Raw genomic sequence first — 24203 nt, forward strand, 5'->3', positions numbered from 1 at the left:
GTGAGACTGTAAGTATGAATGTGTATGACTGTGTTGGGGGGGGGGATTTTCAGGGGGGTAAAGAATGGCTCATAGAGATATGTGTTTACTATACAGTTTGGATTTGTTATGCATACTTACTATGTTCTGAGTCCCCGCGGCCTAGGCTGGGAGGCTGCGGAGACTTATTAAGGGTTGTTTCTCGGAGCCCTAGGGGGACTCCGGGCCTTACCTATGCAGTTCTTGATTTCCCATGGCACAGGTTAAATTGGTCGCCTTGAACGTAGACGGAATCCATTCTCCAATAAAATGCACTAAGTTAAACGCATTGTTTAAACGCATGAAGGCGCAGGTGGCATTCCTACAGGAAACTCATCTGGGGGACACGGAGCACGCTAAATTGAAGTGTGATTGGGTGGGCCAATGCTACTATTCTTCCTATAGTAGGCGTAAGAGGGGAATAGCCATTCATATGCATAAAAATTTGCCATTTCAACACACGCTCTTGCCAGGATACTGAAGGGCGCTACATCCTAGTGGCGGGAACGTTACACCAGCAGAAAGTTGCTTTTTGTAATGTCTATGCCCCCAATGTGTATTCGGGGTATTTTGCCAATCTATTACGACTGTTACTGGATTTTTCTGATCACAGCTTGCTAGTGGGTGGTGACTTTAATGTAGTGGCAAATAAAAGCGTAGATGTTAGGCCCCCAAAACTTCCTTCTACAGCTGATGTGACTAAGGGTGTTAATCTCTTATGCCAAGAGCTGCAGCTCCTGGATGCGTAGCGGGTCCTTCACCCCCAGGACAGGGACTTTACTTTTTACTCTAACCCGCACAATACGTACTCAAGACTAGACTATCTGTTGATCTCAGAGCGCTGTTTTCCTCAATTGGTGGAGGCCACTATTGGGCCTATCGCATTGACAGACCATGCCCCGATTACCATTACCCTGAGCTGGGGGCGTAGTCCACACCTACCGTTCTCTTGGCGCATGCGACCTGACCAATACCTAGATGGCACTTTTAAAAATTACTTGCAAGAGAGTTGGGCGGATTATGTGGCACATAATCATACTCCTGAGGTCGGCCCCGGGACGGTGTGGGAAGCCAGGAAAGAGGTGATGCGGGGGGCCATCATTGCTTATGTGGCCAAACAAAATAGGCAATGAAATACTGAGATCCTCCGGCTTACAGAAAACCTGAAGGCAGCCCAACTTTCGCACATGGGAACTATGACGCCTGAGGCTAAGGCCTCCCTAGACTTAGCTCGCACCGCCCTAAATAATCTCCTACATCTGCGAGCGTCTAAGTCCCTTCAGTATTACCATTACCAATTATACAAATATGGCAATAGGACTGGTAGGTTAATGTCTCACCTGATCAGGCCGAGGGGGATAAAAACGTCTATATCAGGGATCTGGGATGGCCAGGGAGTACACCAGACGAGCCACGACGCGATTGCGGCCCGTTTTTTTAAATTATTATACGCAGTTATACGGCAATAAGCCCATGTGTGTGGAACGGGCGGAGTCCTTCTTTTCCGAGCTGTCGTGGCCTCGTCTAAAGCCGGAGGACCTCACGGCCTTAAATTGCCCTATTACTACTCAAGAAATTTACTCCGTAATTCAAAGCCTCAAACTTGGTAAAGCAGCTGGACAAGATGGATTCGGGTCGGAGTACTATAAAATTCTGAGATTCTCCATATTGGCCCCATTACAAGCTTATTATAATAGTATGCTAGAAGGTACTTCCCTCCCTGATACCGTTAATCGGTCGGTTATTGTGGTCCTCCCCAAACCTACCGGCCCATCTCGCTGATCAATGTGGATATTAAGATTCTCTCCTCTGTCCTGGCTGCCAGGTTACAAGGCCCACTCCCAGCATTGATTCAGGATGACCAAACTGGGTTTGTGAAGGGTCGCCAGGGAGTGCGGAATATCCGTCGCCTCATTGCTGCACTCAGCTATCAGGCGCAAGAGGAGGCCCTGATATTGAATCTAGACGCCGAGAAGGCCTTCGATTCTATATCCATATATCAAATATCTATCTCTCTCTCTCTCTCTCGATATAGATATTGGACTCCAACTAATGTCCTTCAACTTCAAGTTCTATAACACAACCAGCTCATTTAACTGTTCGTTGTAAATATTTAAAATGCTATTAACCTTTTCTTTTTCCTTCCTCTCCCAGTTTAAGCATCCCTGTTTTTTGTAACTGCTTTCTTCCGCACTACAGTTCCAGTTTGTTTTTTCTTTCTATGCACCACTGTTTTAATGTAAACCAGCATGATGTGATTTTATCATGAATGCCGGTATATAAAAACCTTAAATAAATAAAATATCGTGGGAGTACTTGTTTTGGACATTGAATAAATACGGCTTTCCTAGCGTGTAGCAGATGGACTCAAAACAAGTGGGTATAGCGTGCTCGTGCTAGCAGTTGGAGACGGATCTGACGTCAGCACGGGTACATATACCCCCACAGGAAGTGCAGCAACTCAGTAATTTCCGTCTCCAAAGCAGTTTGGAGCTACCTCACGCTCGCTGAGCGTGTTTCCAAATTCTACACGACTAACTTCATAGAAGAAACCTACCTGAAGACGAGCCCCGCATTCCTGCGGTGATACCACTCGGTCCATTCCCCAATTGAGTTTCCCGAGGTGATTTCCGTGGTCCCTCGGAGGTAAGTGCCTCGGTCCAGTGGCCGAATCGCGGCAGGGACTTAGCCCCCGAGTGAGAAGGGCTCGGGCGCGGCTTGGCCCCCGAGCGAGACGAGTTCGGGCGCGGCCTAGAGGCAGCCTCGGTCCCGGCGTGGACTTGACCCCCGAGCGGACGAGTTCGGGCGCGGCCCAGAGGCAGTGGGTGCACTTCCTCGAGCGCAGCGGTGAAGGTACTCACCCTCTCCTCCCGCAGCCGGAGACCGCCCGGGTCGCAACCGGGAAGCGCCGAAGACAAGGTAAGGCGTACATCTTTTCTTGTTGGTCTCCGAGGAAGTGAGTATTCGCAGAGCTGCCACAGAGGTCACCATTTGCCTGCCTGGTTCGTCACCGCGCACGTTGGGCGCACGCTGTTGGGCGCACACTGTTGGGCGCACAACTGTTGGGCGCACAACTGTTGGGCGCACAACTGTTGGGCGCACAACTGTTGGGCGCACAACTGTTGGGCGCACAACTGTTGGGCGCACAACTGTTGGGCGCACAACTGTTGGGCGCACAACTGTTGGGCGCGCGTTACTAAGCGCCCGCTGATAAGCATCTGTTCCTAGGCGCACATGGAGCGTAAGAGAGCCCATGCGTCGGCAGAGCCGGCACCTCCAGCATCGGGCATAAGCCTCTGCTCGGCATGCAACCTCAGAGCCACTCAGGGCGAGGAAGCAGACTCCCTGTGTGCCCAATGTGAAGAGGCCCTGGGAGTTCCAGGCCAGGACCGGTCGCAGCCCAGCATACTTGCCAGTTCCTCAGGGAACACCCCGGACCTAGCAGGCAGCGGTGAGCAGCCGGGGAACCCGAGAGACCTGGTACCCCTCAGACCAGATCCTGCTTCGCTCTCCTGGATGGAATTATTCAAGGGGATTCATGCCTTTGTCACAAGGCAGGCTGCTCCCCGAGCGGGTCCATACATACCGGATGACCTGGCCCCGGGGCCCTCAAGGCCTAAGCATGGCCACTCGCCACCCGGAACCCCCACTTATAGGGATTTAGATTACTTGAGGAAGATGACGAGTCCCCCGAGGAGGGAGAACTTCCCTCGGGGATTGAACCATATCGGACCATGAGGCGCTTCTTTCTGAAAGGGGATCTCCCAGGCCTGATCTCTCAATGCCTGTCGGATCTGGCTATCCCGGGCCGTGACGCCCCAGGGGAACCTAGAATGAACCCCCTGTTAGAGGGCCTGCGCCAAACGTATCACCATTTTCCCCTCCTACAAGCAGCTCAGCAGCTAATCGATCTGGAATGGAATACGCCGGAGGCCTCATTCAAAGGAGGTTGGGCCTTGGCTGGCATGTACCCCTTAGACCCGGCAACCAAGGAGAAGCTGGCGTGCCCCCAGGTAGACGCCATAGCGCAATTGTGAAGCGCACCACCATTCCGGTGGAGGGGGGGAAGGCCCTCAGGGATACACATGACCGGCTCATGGACACCGGAGGAGAGCCACCAGGCAACCAACAGAGTTATAGCTCTTCTGGAAAGCTTAGGATGGGTAGTAAACTTGAACAAGAGTTCCCTCAGCCTTCTCAATCGCTGGAATACCTAGGAGTCTGATTCGACACCCAGGAAGACAAGGTCAGTCTGACCTCCAAGAGGAGATCAAAGCTCCGGAATCGTCTGCTGGCCCTGCTGAGCGCCACCCGACCCACAGCTTGGGATTACCTTCAGGTCCTCGGCCTTATGGCATCCAGCCTGGAGATGATACCATGGGCACGGGCTCATATGAGACCATTACAACACGCCCTCCTATCTCGATGGATCACAGCACTACACCGTACACCTACCTCTACCAGCCAGAGTGTGGAATCAGCTACGGTGGTAGTTGCAGCCCGGCCGCTTGAGCCGGGGATCAAGAATGTCCTCCCCAACCTGGACCCTGCTCACGACAGATGCCAGCCTGAAAGGATGGGGAGCACACTGCGAAGAACTCACCGCCCAAGGGCGGTGGAACAGAGAAGAGTCGGGGTGGAACATCAACCGACTAGAGGCACAGGCAGTCAGGCTAGCATGCCTGCGATTTGCCCACAGCCTTTGAAACAGAGTGGTCAGAGTGATGTCGGACAACGCCACCACAGTGGCATACATCAACGACAGGGCGGAACCAGGAGCCGACAGGTATCCCTAGAAATAGCCCCCCTGATGTTTTGGGCGGAAGCAAATCTCCAGAACATCTCCGCCGTCCACATCGCCGGGAAGGACAACACCACGGCAGACTTCCTCAGCAGAGAAAGCCTAAACCCGGGGGATAGGCAGCTGTCGCCCACAGCTTTCCAGATGATTGTGGATCGGTGGGGGACTCCAGGCATGGACCTACTAGCGGACAGGTCCAACTCTCAAGTACCCAGATACTTCAGTCGCAGGCGAGATCCTCTCTCCCACAGGATCGACGCCCTGGTACAGCCATGGCCTCAGGGGATCCTGCTATAAGTTTTTCCTCCATGGCCCCTGCTGGGAGCCATTATACACAAGATTCAGCGACACAGAGGCCTAGTTCTTCTAGTGGCCCCGGACTGGCCAAGAAGACCCTGGTACGCAGACATGAGAAGAATACTGGTAGGGAATCCCCTACCCCTGCCTCCGCACAGGGACCTGCTGTGGCAAGGTCCCATCCTCCACGAGGATCCAGCTCAGTTCTCTCTTACGGTCTGGCCATTGAGAGGGCTAGACTGAAGAAAAGAGGATACTCAGGGCCGGTAATAGATACACTCCGAGCACGCAAGTTCTCCACATCGCTGACATATATAAGGATCTGGAGAGTATTTGAAGCCTGGTGCGATACTCACAGCACCAATCCACATGCCACCAAGATCCCCATCATTTTGGAGTTTCTGCAAGATGGCCTTCAGAAGGGTCTATCCCTCAGTTCAATCAAGGTTCAGGTGGCAGCGCTATCCTGCTACGGTCCCTGGAGTGCCGGCAACAGCATCGCCACACACCCAGACGTTTCACGTTTCCTGAAAGGAGTCAAACACATTCGCCCACCACTGAAGTGGCCAGTGCCCCTGTGGAACCTCAACCTAGTCTTGGAATTTTTAGCAGGACCCACCATCAGACCCCTTCTAGGCCTGTCCCTCCGTTTGTTAACCTTGAAGATGGTGTTCCTGCTGGCTGTATGCTCAGCTCACCGCATCTCAGAGCTACAAGTGCTGTCTTGCCGTGATCCGTTTCTCAGAATCACTCCAGAGGCTATCCATCTTCGCACAGTTCCTTCCTTCCTACCCAAAGTAGTCTCGCACTTCCACCTCAACCAAACCATATCCTTGCCTACCACGGACGGTTTGAAGAAGTCGGAAGAAGGTCGAAGACTATGCCATCTCAACATCGGCAGGCTACTGTCCAGATACCTGGAACTGTCAGAAGCAGTGCGAAAGACGGACCACCTGTTCATCCTTCACAGCGGGAAGAAGCAAGGGGAAGCGGCCTCACGGGCAACCATCGCCCACTGGATCAAAGAAGTTATCAAGGCAGCCTACGTAGAAGCGGGGAAATCACCACCTCTACAGGTCAAGGCTCACTCTATCAGAGCATAAGCGGCCTCTTGGGCAGAAACTAGGATGCTGTCGCCTGCAGAGATCTGTAAAGCGGAGACGTGGTCCTCCCTCCATACCTTCTATAGATTCTATCGTCTGTTCGTCCAGGCCAGGGAGGACATTGCATTTGCGAGGGCAATCCTGAACGGACCTCGGGCAGCCTCCCACCCAGTCAGGGAGTAGCTTTTGTACATCCCACTTGTTTTGAGTCCATCTGCTACATGCTAGGAAATGTAGAGATTACTTACCTGATAATCTCGTTTTCCTTAGTGTATGCACAGTCTCACGGTAAGCCATGTTGTCTTATAATAGGGCATCCACCCTGCTGGGTGTCGACGCCTTCCGGTTGAGAACACTGGCGGTCTCCAGCTACTATCAATCGGTCAGGGTAATCCTGTTCATTTAATCGATCGGTCAGTTACACATATATCCATAAAGCTTTGCAAGGAAGATTACTGAGTTGCTGCACTTCCTGTGGGGGTATATGTACCCGTGCTGACGTCAGATCAGTCTCCAACTGCTAGCACGAGCACGCTATACCCACTTGTTTTGAGTCCATCTGCATACACTAAGGAAAACGAGATTATCAGGTAAGCAATCTCTACATTCTCTGGCCCCTATTTACGATGGTTATCTTTACTTTACAGTAATCCGAGTGCCACCATTTTATTGAATGGGTGGCCCACGGCAGCCTTCCCGATACGGTGTGGGGTTAGGCAGGGCTGCCCCCTGTCTCCCTTGTTATTTGTTTTGGCGTTAGAGCCCTTATCCATCCGCTTGAGGGGGACAAGGCGTTCTGCGGTATCAGTGTGGGCGGTCATCCAATGAAAATAGCACTTTTTGCCGACGACATTCTGTTGTTTGTTTGTCGGCCGCGCACTAGCGTCCCAATAATTGTCCAGCTGTTTAATCAGTTTACTCCAGTGGCAGGTTTACGTATTAATTATACTAAGTCTGAGGCGCTAGCCCTAAATGAGCACCTACCAGGCACATGGAGGGGTCCTTTTCCCTTTCAATGGGCCCCGTCAAGGATTAAATATTTGGGAGTATGGGTCCCCAGGGACTTAAAGAAACTATATGCTCTAAATATTACCACCTGTATCAAGCTGCAGGCCCAATTATCCATGTGGACATCCCTCCCGCTGTCTTTCTTTGGAAGATGTGCCCTCATTAAAATGGCTCTGATGCCTAAACTGCTATACTTGTTACACATGATACCTTGCTGGCTGAAAGGGGTGGATATCAGACGCTTGCGCTCTAGTATACAGAAATTTCTGTGGAAGGGGAAACGGGCGAGACTCCCTTACTCAGCCTTGGAACTGCCAGGAGAGCGGGGAGGGCTCAACATGCCAGACTTTCGCTTGTATAATGTGGCATGTCAGTTGAGATTCGTGGGAGAATGGCTCATGGGCTCTTATCAGTTTTGCGCGGCTGGATTGCTAACGCGTATGTCCGCACCCAGTTCGACTGTGAGCATCATACAATCTCGAGCTGCGGTGCGTTGTGCCTCACCCTATCTTACTGTCCTGCTATACCCCCTGTATTAGGGCTTGGAGATGGTGGCGGAGGCTGAATACGAGGCCGGGTGTCAGGTCCCTACTTCTCCCTTTTGTACAAAATATGGAATTTCTGCCGGGGCAGGATAGTGGGGCAATATTTCAGTTTTGGGCGAATAAAGGAATATTGTTTATATACCACCTGTATGAAGCTACATCAGGTCAGCTGCTGGACTTTGCAACCTTACAGCGTACTTATCAAATTCCATCAAAGCAGTTCTATGCTTTTCTTCAGGCCCGACACTATATTCGCTCCTGTGCGTGGACTACAGCAGAACTGGAAGTGGAAATTAAGTTTGTCAATGTTTTCTTTGACAATGCCTACCTTGCTAACACCATCACTGGTTGGAAAAACCTGGGACAGAAACTTCGCTGTACAGATTGATCAACTTATTTGGCACGCCGCTGGACTGCTGCCCTGAACTCTCCTGTTAATGGAGATCAACTGCATGCTGTATTTGCACGACTGCGTCAAATGCTTCCTGATATTGGCTTCCGGGAAGTACAGTTTGAAATCCTGCATTGGCTTTACTGTGACGATGTTCGAAGGTCTCAGATGCGGCTGACTCCTACCCCACTGTGTATCAAATGTGGATTACAGCCCGGGACCCTGGCCCATAGATTATTTGCTTGTCAATCTCTTCAAGCCTTCTGGGCCGATATAACGGCTGTACTTGGCGCTTGTACGGGAGTTACCACTGGTCTCATGGGGATGGTGCTTCTGTGTGGCTCCATCCCGAACTCTCTGCCGGGTAGAAGCTCCAAGGTTAAATTTGAGAGGGCGGCGGTCATGTTGGCGTGCCATACAATCCTGGCGGAATGGCTTGAACCGGATACTAAACCATCCTTTCTCGCCTGGGCTCGGCGCATGGCTGAAATGGTACAACTGGAACGGATGGACTTTTTAGTGGGCCAACGGAAACCGGACAAGATTTACTGTGCTTGCTGGGACGCCTGTGTTGCGGTCTTTCCTAAGGAGCTGCAGGATGAACTTAAATCCAATGGGTACACATCTGACTGGGCCGTTCAAGGGGGGGGAGGGGGTACATAAATGAGGTGTGGATGTGGAATGAGTGTGGAGCGGATGATAGGGGCTGGGGATGGGGGGTGAGGGGGGGATTCTGGGGGTATCTGTACGGTTATAATGTAAAAACGGAGTGTCAGGTGAAGGCAACAATGGCAAAATTATTGTTCGAAATGTTCATTGTGTTGTTGGTTTGAACTGTTTATACTGCTCAGGTTGTTCCGTGAGCAATTTGGTTGCTATTCACCTGATCTTACTAATAAAAAAGTATTCTGATAAAAAAGAATGAGGACTCGGCAACATAGGAAACAGGACCCTAGGGTTGAACTGAAAATTATGGATTTTCTTTGCAAAGAAATCTCGTTTAGCTTTGATAATTGTTTCTCTCTATTTGTATAGTGTAGTGTATGTAGCCAGTAAGTTGATTGACCGAAGCTTATGCCATTTCTTTTCAACGTTTCTAGGGGTGCGTATTAATTTCTTTAAGTCGGGGGAGTACCATGGATTTCTATTTTTTAATGATGATTTTACTTCTTTGGTAACTAAGGGGCAGCATTTATTAGCTTTGTCATTAGTGATGCTGTTCCATGTTAAAAAAGCTGACTCTGTGTTAGTTAAGTCCAGGTTATCTAGTGCTTTCGGTAGGATCTCAATTAGGCCATCTGTGTTACATGTTTTTCTAAATTGAAAAGTAGTATTGGGATGTTGACGTATAGTAACTACGTTCTTTACAGAAAAATTTCCTTTTATCAAAGAATGGTCAGACCATGGGACAGGGGTGCTTATAGGAGGTTCAGGACAGTATATGTGTTCGTTTATAAAGGTCAAATCCAATGTATGGCCAGCATTATGTGTTGGTGTGTTTATTATTTGTTTAAATCCCATGGCATGTAAAGTGGATAGGAGAGTTTCACTGCTTGAGATCAGGGATTGCGAATCTATATGCAAGTTAAAATCTCCAAGAATGACCGCTGGAATGTCCATGTCCACATTATCTACAATGAATTCAACCAAGGAGGAGGCATTGTGCTCCAGAAGACCTGGGGGGAGGGGTATATACTAAACATACTTGTAACTGTTTAGAGCTAAAAAAGCTAATTTCATATTGCGGCACTGTATGAGAGGTTTGAAGTACCAGACCATGTTCTTTTTTGACAGCACGAAGAAGGCCTCCTCTTTTGTTGTTCCTGGGAATAGAGACAATATCGTAGAGGTGTGTTGGGAGTTGCTTAATTAAAATTATATTAGTCTTTTTAAACCAAGTTTCAGTAATGGCTTATGGTCTAATAGAATAACATTTAGTACTGGAGTCTTTTTTACTAACGAATGAGCATTAAATAATGAGAAAACCGAAAGTCCTAGTATATGGGGGCAAGATTGCATTTTGATGGGCTTCAGTGATCTTGACTGCAGAAGAGGATTCTTATTGCAGGCTTTTTTTTATCCAATGTTGTCTTATAATGGTAGGAATATGGTATATTTCTATGTCTTTTATGACTTACAGCTGAGATCTGATAGGGGTCGATGATCCTGCCCCTTGGGTCTAGTTTAATCGGTGCAGCACAAAGGGGCACACTAAGGGGTAGGCCCTTAGTTGCATGGTGCCTTCGGCTCTCAGCCGTGCTTTTGGCCCCCTCGGCGCGTCTATGACGCTGTGGTAGGTGGAGTCACGGAACGAGGGGGGAAGGGCATGGCAGACTTAGTCGGGAGGGCCGGGAAACGCAGCTAGAGGAAGCAGGCAGCAGAGAAATGCAGCAAAAATTTAATCTAGGGCCTCTGAAGAGGTGAGGCTTTGCCTACCAGCAGATGGAGTAGGAAGTGAGCATCCTTCGGCCCTCAGCCGCGCTTTTGGCCCCCTCGACGCATATTTAGTTGTGAATGCCATACCCTGAAATTTTAAGTATTACAATGTTAATGTGACAGTTCGTCCAGCACCCAGAGCTCTGGTCAGGTGAGAATAATTTGTGGCAAGGGAAAGGAGATGAGTGATGAATGGGGTGAAGAGAGAAAATTATTATTTATTTATTTTGAATTCTTATATACCGACATTCCTGTATGAAATACAGATCAACCGGTTTACAGTACAACAGAACAGTCCCGAGTGAGCGATACATTAAACAATAAGTTAAACATTAAGTAACATTAAACATGCGAACTTTCAAAGGAAAAATTGGGAGAGCCAATAAAAAATTTAGAGCATTGGTGAATGTAGTTGATGAATACTTTGGGAAGAAGTGCTTGAAGTGAATGTTTGGAGTGGAGAGAGGGGTGGGAATGCTTGAACGAGAAATGGTGCAAGAAAGGATGAATTCTTCTGAGGGCAGTGACAGGAAAAGGATTAATATTGCAAAAACTAGGGGGAGGACAGCACAATGAAAAGCTAATGCTTTGGGGAAGATAGAGGGGGATATGAATATTGTTTCCCTCCCCATCTCCTTGAAGTCAGCAATACAAAATGGACCTTATTCCTCCCGAAAACCCATGCTGACACCTGTTCTTCAACAGGTAGTGAAAGAATGAGGACTCGGAAGGATGGAAATAAAGGTAGCATAAGGTGTTGTATGAGAGCCATATGGGAGAGTGGTGGGGCCATGAGAGAGCCAGGGATGGGAACAGAAGGAGTTCAAAAGAATGGGGAAAGTCAGCAGGGGGAAGTGAGAGAACCATTGGAAGAGTGGGTACAAGAAAGGAGTGGTGATTAGGGGGTGGATGAAAAAATAGAAATGTGTCATGGTGCGGCAGAGCTGGTGACGCAGGGCGGGGGGGGGGGCGCAAGAAAAAGCCAGTTGTGAAAGTAAAGCAAGGGTGAGGATGGATAACAGTCAAAGATCATAAAGGTGGAAGGAAGGGTGAAAGAGAACTAGAGGAAAAGGGGGAAAGGGGGCCGAAAAAGCTAGAGGTGTGATGGCAATGCAGGGGTGATAGAGCCAGAAATGATGATTGGCTGGGGAAGGATTTGAGAGAGATATTGGAAGTTGGAGAGCCAGTGAAAGAGGCAGTGAATGCTTCTGGAAAGAGTGACTTCAAAAGGGGTGAATGTTGGGGGGGGGGGGCAGGGGGAGGCAGGAGTTGGGTGTGTGAGAGCCAGAAGTGGTAATGGAGGACAGTATATGTAAGAGAGCCCTAAAGAACACACTGGAGGGGAGTGTCAGAAGGAGAGAGAAAGAGAGCAAGAGGGAGTGGGGATAAAGAATATGGTGTGGAGGCAGAAGTTATACCAGTGGTGGGAGGGAGGGTTAATGTTGGAGCCATTGCACTCCTGTCATTGTTCTTGTGGGTTTTGGAGAATGTTATACTGGAGCTGCTGAGAGAGATATTGGTAGGAACAGGGTGGGGAATTGAGAGAGAGACATTCGGCAGAGCATGGGCGAGAGAGAGAGGGAGATGCAGGTCAGAGACAGGTTGGGAGCAAGCTGGGAGGATTGAGAGAGACTGGAGGAACTCAGAGAGAGACTGTTAGGAGCTTTGAGAAATTGGGGGACAGGATGAAACACAGAGAAGAGACTGGTGGAGGCAAGGTGTGAGGATTGAGAGATTGGGGGATAGGACTAGATTGACAGATGGGTGGGAGAATTGAGACACACCTATAGGGAGAGTTTTGGAGGATTGAAAGAATTTGGGGAGAGGGTGGAGGGTTTGAGAGAGACAAATGGTAACAGGAAGAGTGAGAGAGAAAGAGACTGGTAGGGTCAGGGTTTAGGGATTGAGAGAGACTGGTGGGGACAAGGTTGGGGGATTAAGAACATAAATTGCCATAATGTGTCAGACCGAGGGTCCATCAAGCCCAGCATTCTGTTTTCAACAGTGGCCAATCCAGGTTATAAGTACCTGGCAAGTAACCAAAAACTAAGTAAATCCCATGCTACTGATGCCAGAAATAGCAGTGGCTGTTCTCTAAGACAATTTGCTTAACATCAGTTAATGGACTTCTCCTCCAAGAACTTAGCCAAACCTTTTTTAAACCCAGCTGCACTAACCACATCCTCTGGCAACAAATTCCAGAGTTTAATTGTGCGTTGAGTGAAAAGAATTTTCTCTGATCAGTTTTAAATGTGCTACTTGCTAACTTCATGGAGTGCCCCCCTAGTCTTTCTATTATCTGAAAGAGTAAACAACCGATTCACATTTACCCATTCTAGACCTCTTATGATTTTAAAGACCTCTCTCATATCCCCCATCAGCTGTCTCTTCTCTAAGCTGAACAGCCTTTAACCTCTTTAGCCTTTCCTCATAGGGGAGCTATTCTATCCCCTTTATTATTCTGGTTGCACTTCTCCATTGCAACTATATCTTTTTTTGTGATGTGGCGATCAGAATTGTACACAGTACTCAAGGTGAGGTCTCACCATGAAGTGATACAGAGGCATTATGACATTTTCCGTTTTATTCACCATTCCCTTCCTAATAATTCCTAATGTTCTGTTTGCTTTTTTGACTGCCGCTGTACATTGAGCAGACGATTTCAATGTATTATCTACTATGACGCCGAGATCTTTTTCCTGGGTGGTAGCTCCTCATATGGAACCTAACATTGTGTAACTAGAGCATGGATTATTTTTTCCTATGTGCATCACCTTGCACCTGTCCACATTAAATTTCATCTGCCATTTGGATGCCCAGTCTTGCAGCCTTAAACGGTGGTGCTGCAGTGTATCACAATCCGCTTGTAATTTAACTACTCTGAGTAATTTTGTATCATCTGCAAATTTGATAACCTCACTCATTGTATTCCTTTCCAGATTATTTATAAATAAATTGAAAATCACCGATCCAAGTACAGATCCCTGAGGTACTCCACTGTTTACCCTTTTCCACTGAGAAAATTGACCATTTAATCCTTCTCTCTGTTTTCTGTCTTTTAACCAGTTTGTATTCCACGAAAGGACACAGCCTCCTATCCCATGACTTTTTAGTTTCCTTAGAAGCCTCTCATGAGGGACTTTGTCAAACTCCTTCTGAAAATCTAAATACACTACATCTACTGGCTCACCTTTATCCACATGTTTATTAACCCCTTCAAAAAGAGGCTTGGGTAAATCCATGCTGGCTGTGTTCCATTAAACCATGTCTTTCTATATGCTCTGTGATTTTGATCTTTAGAATAGTTTCCAGGCATTGAAGCCAGGCTCACTAGTCTAATGTTTCCCCAATCAAATTTGGAGCCCTTTTTAAATATTGGGATTATATTGGCCACCCTCCAGTCTTGAGGTACAGTGGATGATTTTAATGATAGGTTACAAATTTTAACTAATAGATCTGAAATTTCATTTTTGAGTTTGTTCATAACCTTGATGTGCATACCATCCAGTCCAAGTGATTTGGTCTTCTTTAGTTTGTCAATCTGACCTACTCCATCTTCCAGGTTTACTGTGATTTTGTTCAGTTCATCTGACTTATCACCCTTGAAAACCACCTGTAGGACCAGTATCGCCCCAACAGCCTCATTAGTAAGCACAGAAGCAAATAATTCATTTTGTCTTTCTGCAATGCACTTATCTTCCCTAAGAGCCCCTTTAACCCCTCAGACAACTAACGGTCAAACTGACTCCCTTGCATGTTTCCTGCTTTAGATATATTTGAAAGTGTTTATGAGTTTTTGCCTCTGCAGCCAACTTCATTTCAAATTCTCTCTTAGCCTGTCCTACCAATGTTTTACACTTAACTTGACAATGCCTATGCTTTTCCTATTTTCTTCAGAGGGATCCTTCTTCCAGTTTTTTGAGAGTTGTTTTTTTTCTAAAATAGCCTCTTTCACCTTACCTTTTAACCATGCTGGTAATTGTTTGGCCTTCCTTTCACATTTCTTAATGCACGAAATACATCTGGACTGCGATTCTATTATGGTATTTTTAAACAATGTCCTCGCCTGTTCTACACTTTTAACCTTTTCCTCTGTTTTTTCTATTTTCCTCATTTTATCAAAGTTTCCCTTTTGAAAATTTAGTATTAGAATAGTAGATTTACATATTGTCATTAGTTCAAAATTGATCATGTTATGATCACTATTGCCAAGTGGTCACACCACTGTTACCTCTCACCAAATCCTGCGTTCCGCTAAGAATTAAATCTAAACTAGCTCCTTCTCTCGTCTGTTCCTGAACCAATTGCTCCATGAAGCAGTCATTTATTCCATACAGGAATTTTACATCTCTAGCATGTCCTGTGTTACATTTACCCAGTCGGTATTGGGGTAATTGAAATCTCTCATTATTAAACTGCCCTGATCATTAAAGAAGGATGGTATATAAATGCCTGTAAATAAATACTACATTGCCAAATTGAATTGCTTCCCTGAGGAGTGGAGGAGTAGTCTAGTGGTTATAGCAGTGGGATATGAACCAGGAAGACCAGTGTTAAGTCCCACTGTCACTCCTTTGGCAAGTCACTTTATCCTCCATTGCCTCAGGTACAAACTTAGGCTTGGATTTATCAAAATGCGGTAAGTACCGCATGCGATAGCAAAAGGGGCGTGTTTTATGCTAATATAGTATTTATTGCAATTTGTGATAATTACCTGTGCAAAGAGCTAAGTTAGTGCACATTGCGATACCATTTCAGATTCTGCAATAAGTGCCAAACCTGATGTATTTCCTGCATTCAACCACTGGGGGACCAGTTTTTCAATGATCTGGGGAGGGAGAGAGAGAGAGAGAGAGAGACTTGCTATAGTGTCTCTTCCCTAGACAGCTATTTGTATCCCTATGAGAGGCTCACCTAGTAACTCGAGGTGGGGATTAGGTATGAGTGTAGGGGGTTGGGGCCACTTTCACATTCAACGTGAGACGTACGAACAGAACAGTGGTCTCTTGTGAAGATTTGATGGCCTTCGGAGTGAGGAAACTCACTCCAAGATGAGATTTGGGCAATGTTCTCTCAAACTAGCTTGTGAGTGTCCATCAAGCTAGTTTGAGAGAACATTGCCCAAATCTCATCTTGGAGTGAGTTTCCTCACTCCGAAGGCCATCAAATCTTCACAAGAGACCACTGTTCTGTTCGTACGTCTCACGTTGAATGTGAAAGTGGCCCCCAACCCCCTACACTCATACCTAATCCCCACCTCGAGTTACTAGGTGAGCCTCTCATAGGGATACAAATAGCTGTCTAGGGAAGAGACACTATAGCAAGTCTGTCTCTCTCTCTCTCTCTCCTTCAAATCATCTGAAATATGCCTTATGGGACCTAATGCATTTCAAAGAGGTGTAGTTAAAATCTGCATTATGGCTCTGCAATTGCTCTTTGCAGAGAGGCTAACTCCTCCCATTTTTGGGATTTGCATCGCACCATACGATGCGAAAACGCCTTACCGCATTTTGAAAAATGACCCCCTTAGATTGTAAGCCCTCTGGGGATAGGGAAAAACCATGAATGTAATCCACTTTGAAGTGCTGAAAAAAGTGTAAAATTGGAAGATAAAAAATCTAAATAAAATAAAATTTCTCTTAGCATGTCATCGTCCACCTCATCATTTTGGCCAGGTGGACTCTTACTGAACACACATGGGATTTCTACCAATGTAGATTTTACTGTGCATTTAGTCTCTTGTATGATCTTTATCCTGTTGGCCTCTATGCACTCCCAGACATAAAGCGCCACAACCCCACCAAGTTGATCCTCCCTATCACTACAATATAATTTGTACCCTGATATAGCAGTGTTCCATTAGTTATCCTCCTTCCACCAGGTAACTGAGATGCCAAATATGTCCATCTCATCATTCATTGCTATACACTCTAATTCTCCCATCTTACTTATTAGACTTCTGGCATTGGCATACAGATATTTCAAAGCGTGTGTTTTGTTTCTATTAACAACCTGCTTTTCAGGTGATAGGGGTAATTTGGAATCCTTTAGCTCAAGTGATTCTTTATTTATAGACACTTGGACTACTTTTGCTTTTATTGGAACCTCTCTGTTGGGATGCTCTGACTCTCCTGTTTCTTTAGTATCCTTTGAAGATACCTCCCTCCGAACCATTATCTGCTGAGTGACTGTTGGCATTCCCCCTTGTTGAGAGAACATAAGAACATGCCAAATAAAGCGAAAAAAATTCTTGGAAATGCATGCAGAAGTTTTGGCAAGGGGAGCAAAATTTATACTCCAATTCCCATGTTATTGTCTTATATTATTCAAAGAAGCAAGATATAAGTTTAGAGAATCAGAACAGCTACGAGTTTATCTTAATTCTCACTCTAGCTAGCATCGAAGGTAGTGGGAATATAGATTTAAATATGCACAGGTTAACTCTGAAGCAATGAATATTGTGTTAAAAAATTTCTTTTGAATTCTGCTTGTAATCTAAAATGTCTCCTCTATTTCTTATAAATAGAGACAGAAATAGCGAGGTGGTAAAAATCATATGATATGATATTAGAATTTGTTTTTTCTTATTAAATTTGCTTTGTATTTTTCCCCTTATGCTATGATGTCATATTCTGAACAAAGTTCTGTAAAAATGTGTGAAAATCCAATAATAAAAAAAAAAAAAAACCAAAAAAAAACCATGCCATACTGGGTCAGACCAAGGGTCGTCCATCAAGCCCAGCATCCTGTTTTCAATAGTGGCCAATCCAAGCCACAAGAACCTGGCAAGTACCCAAAAACTAAGTCTATTTCATTTTACCATTGCTAGTAATAGCAGTGGCTATTTTCTAAGTCAACTTAATTAATAGCAGGTAATGGACTTCTCCTCCAAGAACTTATCCAATCCTTTTTTAAATACAGCTATACTAACTGCACTAACCACATCCTCTGGCAACAAATTCCAGAGTTTAATTGTGCGTTGAGTGAAAAAGAACTTTCTCCGATTAGTTTTAAATGTGCCACATGCTAACTTCATGGAGTGCCCCCTAGTCTTTCTATTATCTGAAAGACTAAATAACTGATTCACATCTACCCATTCTAGACCTCTCATGATTTTAAACACCTCTATCATATCTCCCCTCAGCCGTCTCTTCTCCAAGCTGAAAAGTCCTAACCTTTTTAGTCTTTCCTCATAGGGGAGCTGTTCCATTCCCCTTATCATTTTGGTCACCCTTCTCTGTACCTTCTCCATCACAATTATATCTTTTTTGAGATGTGGCGACCAGAATTGTATACAGTATTCAAGGTGGGCTCTCACCATGGAGCGATTACAGAGGCATTTTGACATTTTCCATTTTATTCACCATTCCCTTCCTAATAATTCCCAACATTCTGTTTGCTTTTTTGACTGCCGCAGCACACTGAACCGACTATTTCAATGTGTTATCCACCATGATGCCTAGATCTCTTTCTTGGGTGGTAGCACTTAATATGAAACCTAACATTGTGTAAGTATAGCATGGGTAATTTTTCCCTATATGCATCACCTTGCACTTATCCACATTAAATTTCATCTGCCATTTCGATGCCCAATTTTCCAGTCTCACAAGGTCTTCCTGCAATTTATCACAATCTGCTTGTGATTTAACTACTCTGAACAATTTTGTATCATCTGCAATTTGATTACCTCACTTGTATGTCTTTCCAGATCATTTATAAATATATTGAAAATTAAGGGTCCCAATACAGATCCCTGAGGCACTCCACTGCCCACTCCTTTCCACTGAGAAAATTGTCCATTTAATCCTACTCTCTGTTTCCTGTCTGTTTTTCTGTTTCCAGAGACTGCTGGGGATCGGTTTGAGGATTGAGAGAGGTTGCTATAAACAGGATAGGATTGAGAGTGAAACCATCAGGGACAGGATGGGTGGGTTGAGAGCAGAATATTTTTGGAATGGGGTACTCCATTTCCTCCCTCTTTTTTTTTGTGCATTCCTATTTCTTGGCTTTTGGTACATGAAAGTTTGGCCGCCCCTGCAATATTGCATGAATGGGACAATATTGGCCAATACTAACCAGAATAAAGACCTGAGTATATTAGTTAATAACAAATTGGGAATGCAATTTCAAAGCCAAGAAGCAACAGGCAAAGTTGCGAGAACTATGTCAGGGCAGACAGAAGCAACCATTGCAGACACCTTTGTCAGCAAGAAGATATAAACATCCAGTTCCAGTATTTCTTCTTTTCTTATATCAATTACTCCACCAAAACAATTGATGTTCAATGTTTTTTTGCCTACAATTCTTATATGCCTTCTCTGGCTATATGGATAGTGCATCCTGAGAGACTGAAGCTCTGGGGAACTGAACAAACAACCTCCCTCTCCCCATGTGGTTTATCTTTCAATATAAACATTTCTGCCAAACAAGACATCTTGTAATGGTCATTGTCGTCCTTTCTGCCATAGTTTAATTTAATTAATTTGATTTTTATTCTGCCTTTTATAATGCAGCGTTCTAAATGTATGTCGACATTGGGTAGAACATCATTTCTACGATTTTGAAAGAGATGTTGATCTTTTGCTGCAGTTGGAAGAATTCATCGGGAAAGTACGAGGTATAGTATGGAATAAATGTAATAAGTAAGACATAAAGCATATTAGTTTACTGAAGATGCTACAATAATGAAATATTTAAATCCCTTATTTTCCAGTTTAGTGGACTGTTTCATAAAAAGATAAGAACTCATTTAGAAAAGCTTCCTAATTTATTTTGCTATCCATGTTCTTCTCCACTCTTCAGCTTTCTAACTGCAATTGGAACAGACCCAGTTTCCTGTTGTAGCATGTCCTGTTCATTCCTGAGCTACCTAATTGTATTACTTAGCATTTCTGCAGCAGCTGGTTGACTGGTGAAAGGTAGCAGGGAAGCAAAGACAAAGCATTAGTGCCATGGAATCTTTTTCCATCGATAAGCAGGCTGAATTAGCCCTGATCCAGCAGCACTAAATGGACTCATCTCTCCTACAGGTCAATACAGTAAAGTGCGGCCGCGATTACCCTGCTTCTAACCCGCCTTCTACTCACAATTTGGCCGCGTTAGTCCAACCCACGATTCACTATCCCCTTTAACCCATTCTTACCGCCTCTTTAAATCGAGTAATCCCTTCCGCCCGCGGCATGTATATGAAATGTAAACGATCGGATTAGCTATTTCCCCCCATTCAGTAACGCGCGCCCCGACTATCGCCTTTTTAACTTGCAGTTTAGCCGCGCGTTTAACTGGCTAATTTACCGCCTAACCCTACCCCTGCGTTAGAGGTAGGGGTAAGGGTAGATGGCAAACTTTCCCCCAAAAGAAAACCTAAAAACCTAAAATCCCCTCCTCCCGAAGCGACTGGACATGTAAAATATGTGAATAAGTTTAACCAACTTTTTGTTTCTTTTTCAGCCCTTTCAGCCTTCTCTGCCATCTTCCGGAGGGGGCAGCCGGTGGGGGCAGCCAGCGGCGAAAGCGGCTTCCAGCGGCCCCTGCCGGCGAAGACGGGCGTTCAAGCCAATGAAAGCACATGTACGGGCGTGTGTGACGTATGCCGTGACGTCGCGCACGAGCGTTCATGTGCTTTCATTGGCTTGTGCACCCGTCAATTTGGGCGCTCTAGCCAGCGAAGCGTACGCCGTGACTTCATGTGCTTCGCTGGCTAGAGTGCCCAAATTGACAGGCGCTCAAGCCAATGAAAGCACATGAACGCGTGTGCGTGACTCACGGCATACGTCACACACGCCCGTCCATGTGCTTTCTTTGGCTTGAGCGCCCGTGCACTACGGGCGTGCGTTCGTCCGTCTTTCGCCGCCAGTTGCCCCCTCCGGAGGACGGCAGAGAAGGCTGAAAGGGCTGAAAAAGAAACAAAAAGTAAGTTGGTTACACTTATTCACATATTTTACATGTCGAGTCACTTCTGGAGGAGGGGGTTTTAGGTTTTACATATTTTACATGTCGAGTCGCTTCGGGTGGAGGGGATTTTAGGTTTTTAGGTTTTCTTTGGTTAAAGTTGGGATCCACTTCCTGGTGCCTGTCATTTCAAATGACATTTGAAATGACAGGTAGCAGCGCACCCAGGATACTGTATAGGTGCTGTATAAAACGCCTATACAGTAAATTGGGTTGCGCGGGCCTAACGCTTCACAGACGCTTCTCGGACGCGGCTTGCATTTGCATGCAATTTTAATACAGTATCGAGCGGTAGGTGAGCCGGACTGTGCGTGCAGCAAACACGGGTGCGCCCGGCACTAACGCAGCTTTTCCTACCGCTCCTTACTGTATCGACCTGCTAGCTAGTAGAGCTTTAGTTCTCCTAAGCATGAGCAGGGGTTTCCGCGTGGCGTTGCCTCAAGAGCCTCCTCAGGCATTTTATGTCCAAGTACAACATGGATATGTACTCAATTTCAAAATCCTTTACATTTTTTTTCTTTTTCATATTTTCTTTAGTTTGTTGTCTTACTGCACTGCAGCGCCCAAACAACACTTTTCAGTGCTATAAAAAAAGATTGTTGCCTCCTCAAAATGGCCGTAAAGTGAGTGGTTCCTGACCTACAACTGTGAGGGAATAATGCCCCTCACAGACTGTTACCCTTGCTTCGCTATGAACAGGTATCCCACATTCTCAGTGCTCCAGGTCATAGGGGAACTGTGTGATTCTCTCAGGAGCTGCAATAACTTTTTCTTCCGTAGTGCAGCATAGTCTGCTTTGCCAGGAAATGAGTCAAGCAGAAGCTCTTCAAGAACTCCCCTTTGGTCTAAATCAAAGCCACAGGGTTGAGAAATATATTGCCTTGCATCGAACCGGAGCCTGCGTGGAAGAAATAGAAGCCAGCATCTGTGGAACAGGACATATTTTATCTATATCCATATATATCTATATGGGGACATATATATCTATATGGGGGTACCACAGGGCTCCTCACTCTCCCCCACCCTCTTCAACATTTATCTTCTCCCACTCTGTCAACTTCTTACCAACCTCAAGCTTACCCACTTCCTATACGCGGATGATATACAAATTCTCATCCCCATAACAGACACCCTACACAAGACCATGAACTACTGGAATAAATGCCTCTCAACCATCAACGAGCTTCTAACCAGCCTCAACCTGGTCCTAAATACTAACAAAACGGAAATCCTAATAATAGCACCGGAACTATTTACACCTAGCTCCAGCAACTCTCCAGACACATCAGGATACACCACCTCACCTCAAGTCAGAGATCTGGGTGTACTCCTAGACAACAGACTCAGCCTCAGTAAATTCGTAAACAACACCACAAAAGAATGCTTCTTTAAATTACAAGTTTTAAAGAAACTAAAGCCACTTCTACGCTACAGAGATTTCCGCACAGTACTCCAAGCCATCATTCTCCCGAAGTTGGACTACTGCAATTCACTCCTGCTGGGACTTCCCGCCTGCTCCACAAAACCCCTACAGATGGTCTTAAATGCCACAGCAAGAATTCTCACCAATGCCAAAAAAAAAGACCACATCACCCCGATCCTCCAACACCTCCATTGGCTTCCCATCAAATACAGGATACAGTTTAAAACCAGCATGATGATTCATAAGGCCCTACATAACATCTCCCCACTCAACCTAACATTCCAGCTCCAACTACACACTTCTAAAAAGCCGACGAGAAGGGCATATCAAAACAGATTGATCACCCAACCCGCAAAATCCTCCCTGAGAAAACGCGCTTTATCCACAGCGGGCCCGTCACTCTGGAACTCACTACCTCCAGACCTCCGCCTCGAGCCATGCCATAACACTTTTAAGGTGAAACTCAAGACTTGGCTCTTCCTTCAAGCATTCCCAGAGAGCTAAGAACAAGATATAATCAACCTACTGTCCTATAGCATTAATGCAATGTTTATTTTACACTATTTATTATTGGCCTTATTTATATGTTTCATAGGTGAACTTAGTTTGTTTTTTCTACTTATTATATAGCAATCGTTTGAAATGTTCTATGTAAATCGTTTGATATGTTCCATGTAAACTGCCACACGGCGGTAGTTATTTCAGTTACCTGTGAACCGGAGTGATATGTATTTTATACAGGAACTTCCGGTATATAAAAACCAAAAATAAATAAATAAATAAATAAATATCCTCTAAATACTACAGCCCTCATTCCTTCTAAATTGATAATGGCGGGCTTCAGATTACAGACTCCAGCTCAATAACCTTGGAACATTTCAGGCAGCATTGTTAGTAGAACTTCATCACTAGCAAGCCGCTCTGAGTATAGACGAGCTATCAAATGTTTTTCCTCTGCAATACCCTATCCCAGTTATCTTTGTTAATCCCATTTCGTTGGATCCAAGTTTTGTTCACCCCTGTTTAATGTTATGCATCCTTTTGCAATGGTTATTGTTATAATGTAAACCGAGGTGATTTGTAACTTGTTACATGAATATCAGTATATAAAAGTGCCAAATAAATAATAAATAATGTCACTTACATCTGTGTTAAAAAAAAAAAAAAAAAAAAAGGAAAAGAAACGTATTGATTCGGGAACCTATCCTTTTCTTCAGAAGGGATGTTCCATCACCTGTGCAAGGCTGGAGGACACTTCAGTTGATTGCAGGTCTTGTGAGAATTTCATTTTCTATGGAGATGGAATAATACAGCTGCCCCTCTTCAACATTACAGCAGTGATACCTCACACCGAAGTCCCACTATTAGCCATTGGGGTGAACACATCATCAGAACCATTGATTCGGGGTGGTTCCTCTTCTCCCTCATTGGCAGTGGAGTCAAGTTATTCAGTGGTGGTTGACCAAGGTTTTTCCCCTTCGAACCTGAGGAAGACCACTGGTTTTTCTTCATCATTTTTTGGGGATCCTAGTTTTATAACACCTCTTTTTCAGAAGAGAGGGTTCTATAGATATATTGCCCCCAAAATACCTGTCCTGTTCAAATTTATGGAAAAACTGGGGATGACGCTTAGTGACAAAGCACCCTGCTTTTATAAGTCTTGAGGTGCCTCCAAAACTGAGACTCCTGAAGTTGGATCTGGTGACGTTCCCAGTCCAACAACATTCCAAAATTGTTTGTAAATGAGTGTGGAAAACACTTACCTCTGGCATTCCTACAGCCTTGATGCTGCATCTCAAATGCAGTGTCTATCATCTCCGGGGTACGGAGAACTGCTTCTTCGGGCAGTTATCGATGTGACTGCCCTGAGAAAGCCTGCTAGACTGTCCTGGCAAGACAGTCTTCCAAAGCTCCATGCTTTCTGCCCGTAGTTGTTCTGCGTACCAGTTCCATATGATGCAATATCTTCATGAGTGTATTCAGAATTTGAAGGGTTTTTTTATACAACCTGCGATTTATGGGTTTTATTACCCCAACCGTTTTTGAGTGTGGAAGAGTACATTCATTGCTGCCTTAGTTCTGTTTGCAAGAAAAAAATTTAACTATTATCATGCCTCCTCAGCTTCAATTCAAGCTCAGCATGTGCCGTGGCTCAGGGTGAGCGGCGACCAGGCTGATGTCCAAGACCAGTGATCAGACCTACCTGATCGCAGCGACACATAAAAAATGG

At 45.5% G+C, this 24203-nt stretch overlaps 1 protein-coding gene across 4 annotated transcripts in view; it reads left to right on the top strand.

Annotated features, from left to right (window-relative positions):
* SOS1 (SOS Ras/Rac guanine nucleotide exchange factor 1) overlaps window positions 1-24203 on the top strand; it is a 1044495-nt gene that overhangs the window by 705907 nt on the left and 314385 nt on the right. For all 4 annotated transcript variants that reach the window (XM_029594364.1, XM_029594368.1, XM_029594365.1 and 1 more), the window contains one exon: window positions 19113-19216. In XM_029594364.1, the coding sequence (XP_029450224.1) occupies window positions 19113-19216 (104 nt within the window). The remainder of the gene's footprint in view (window positions 1-19112; window positions 19217-24203) is intronic.

Source organism: Rhinatrema bivittatum, chromosome 3, assembly GCF_901001135.1.
Source record: "Rhinatrema bivittatum chromosome 3, aRhiBiv1.1, whole genome shotgun sequence".
NCBI classification, from domain to species: domain Eukaryota; kingdom Metazoa; phylum Chordata; class Amphibia; order Gymnophiona; family Rhinatrematidae; genus Rhinatrema; species Rhinatrema bivittatum.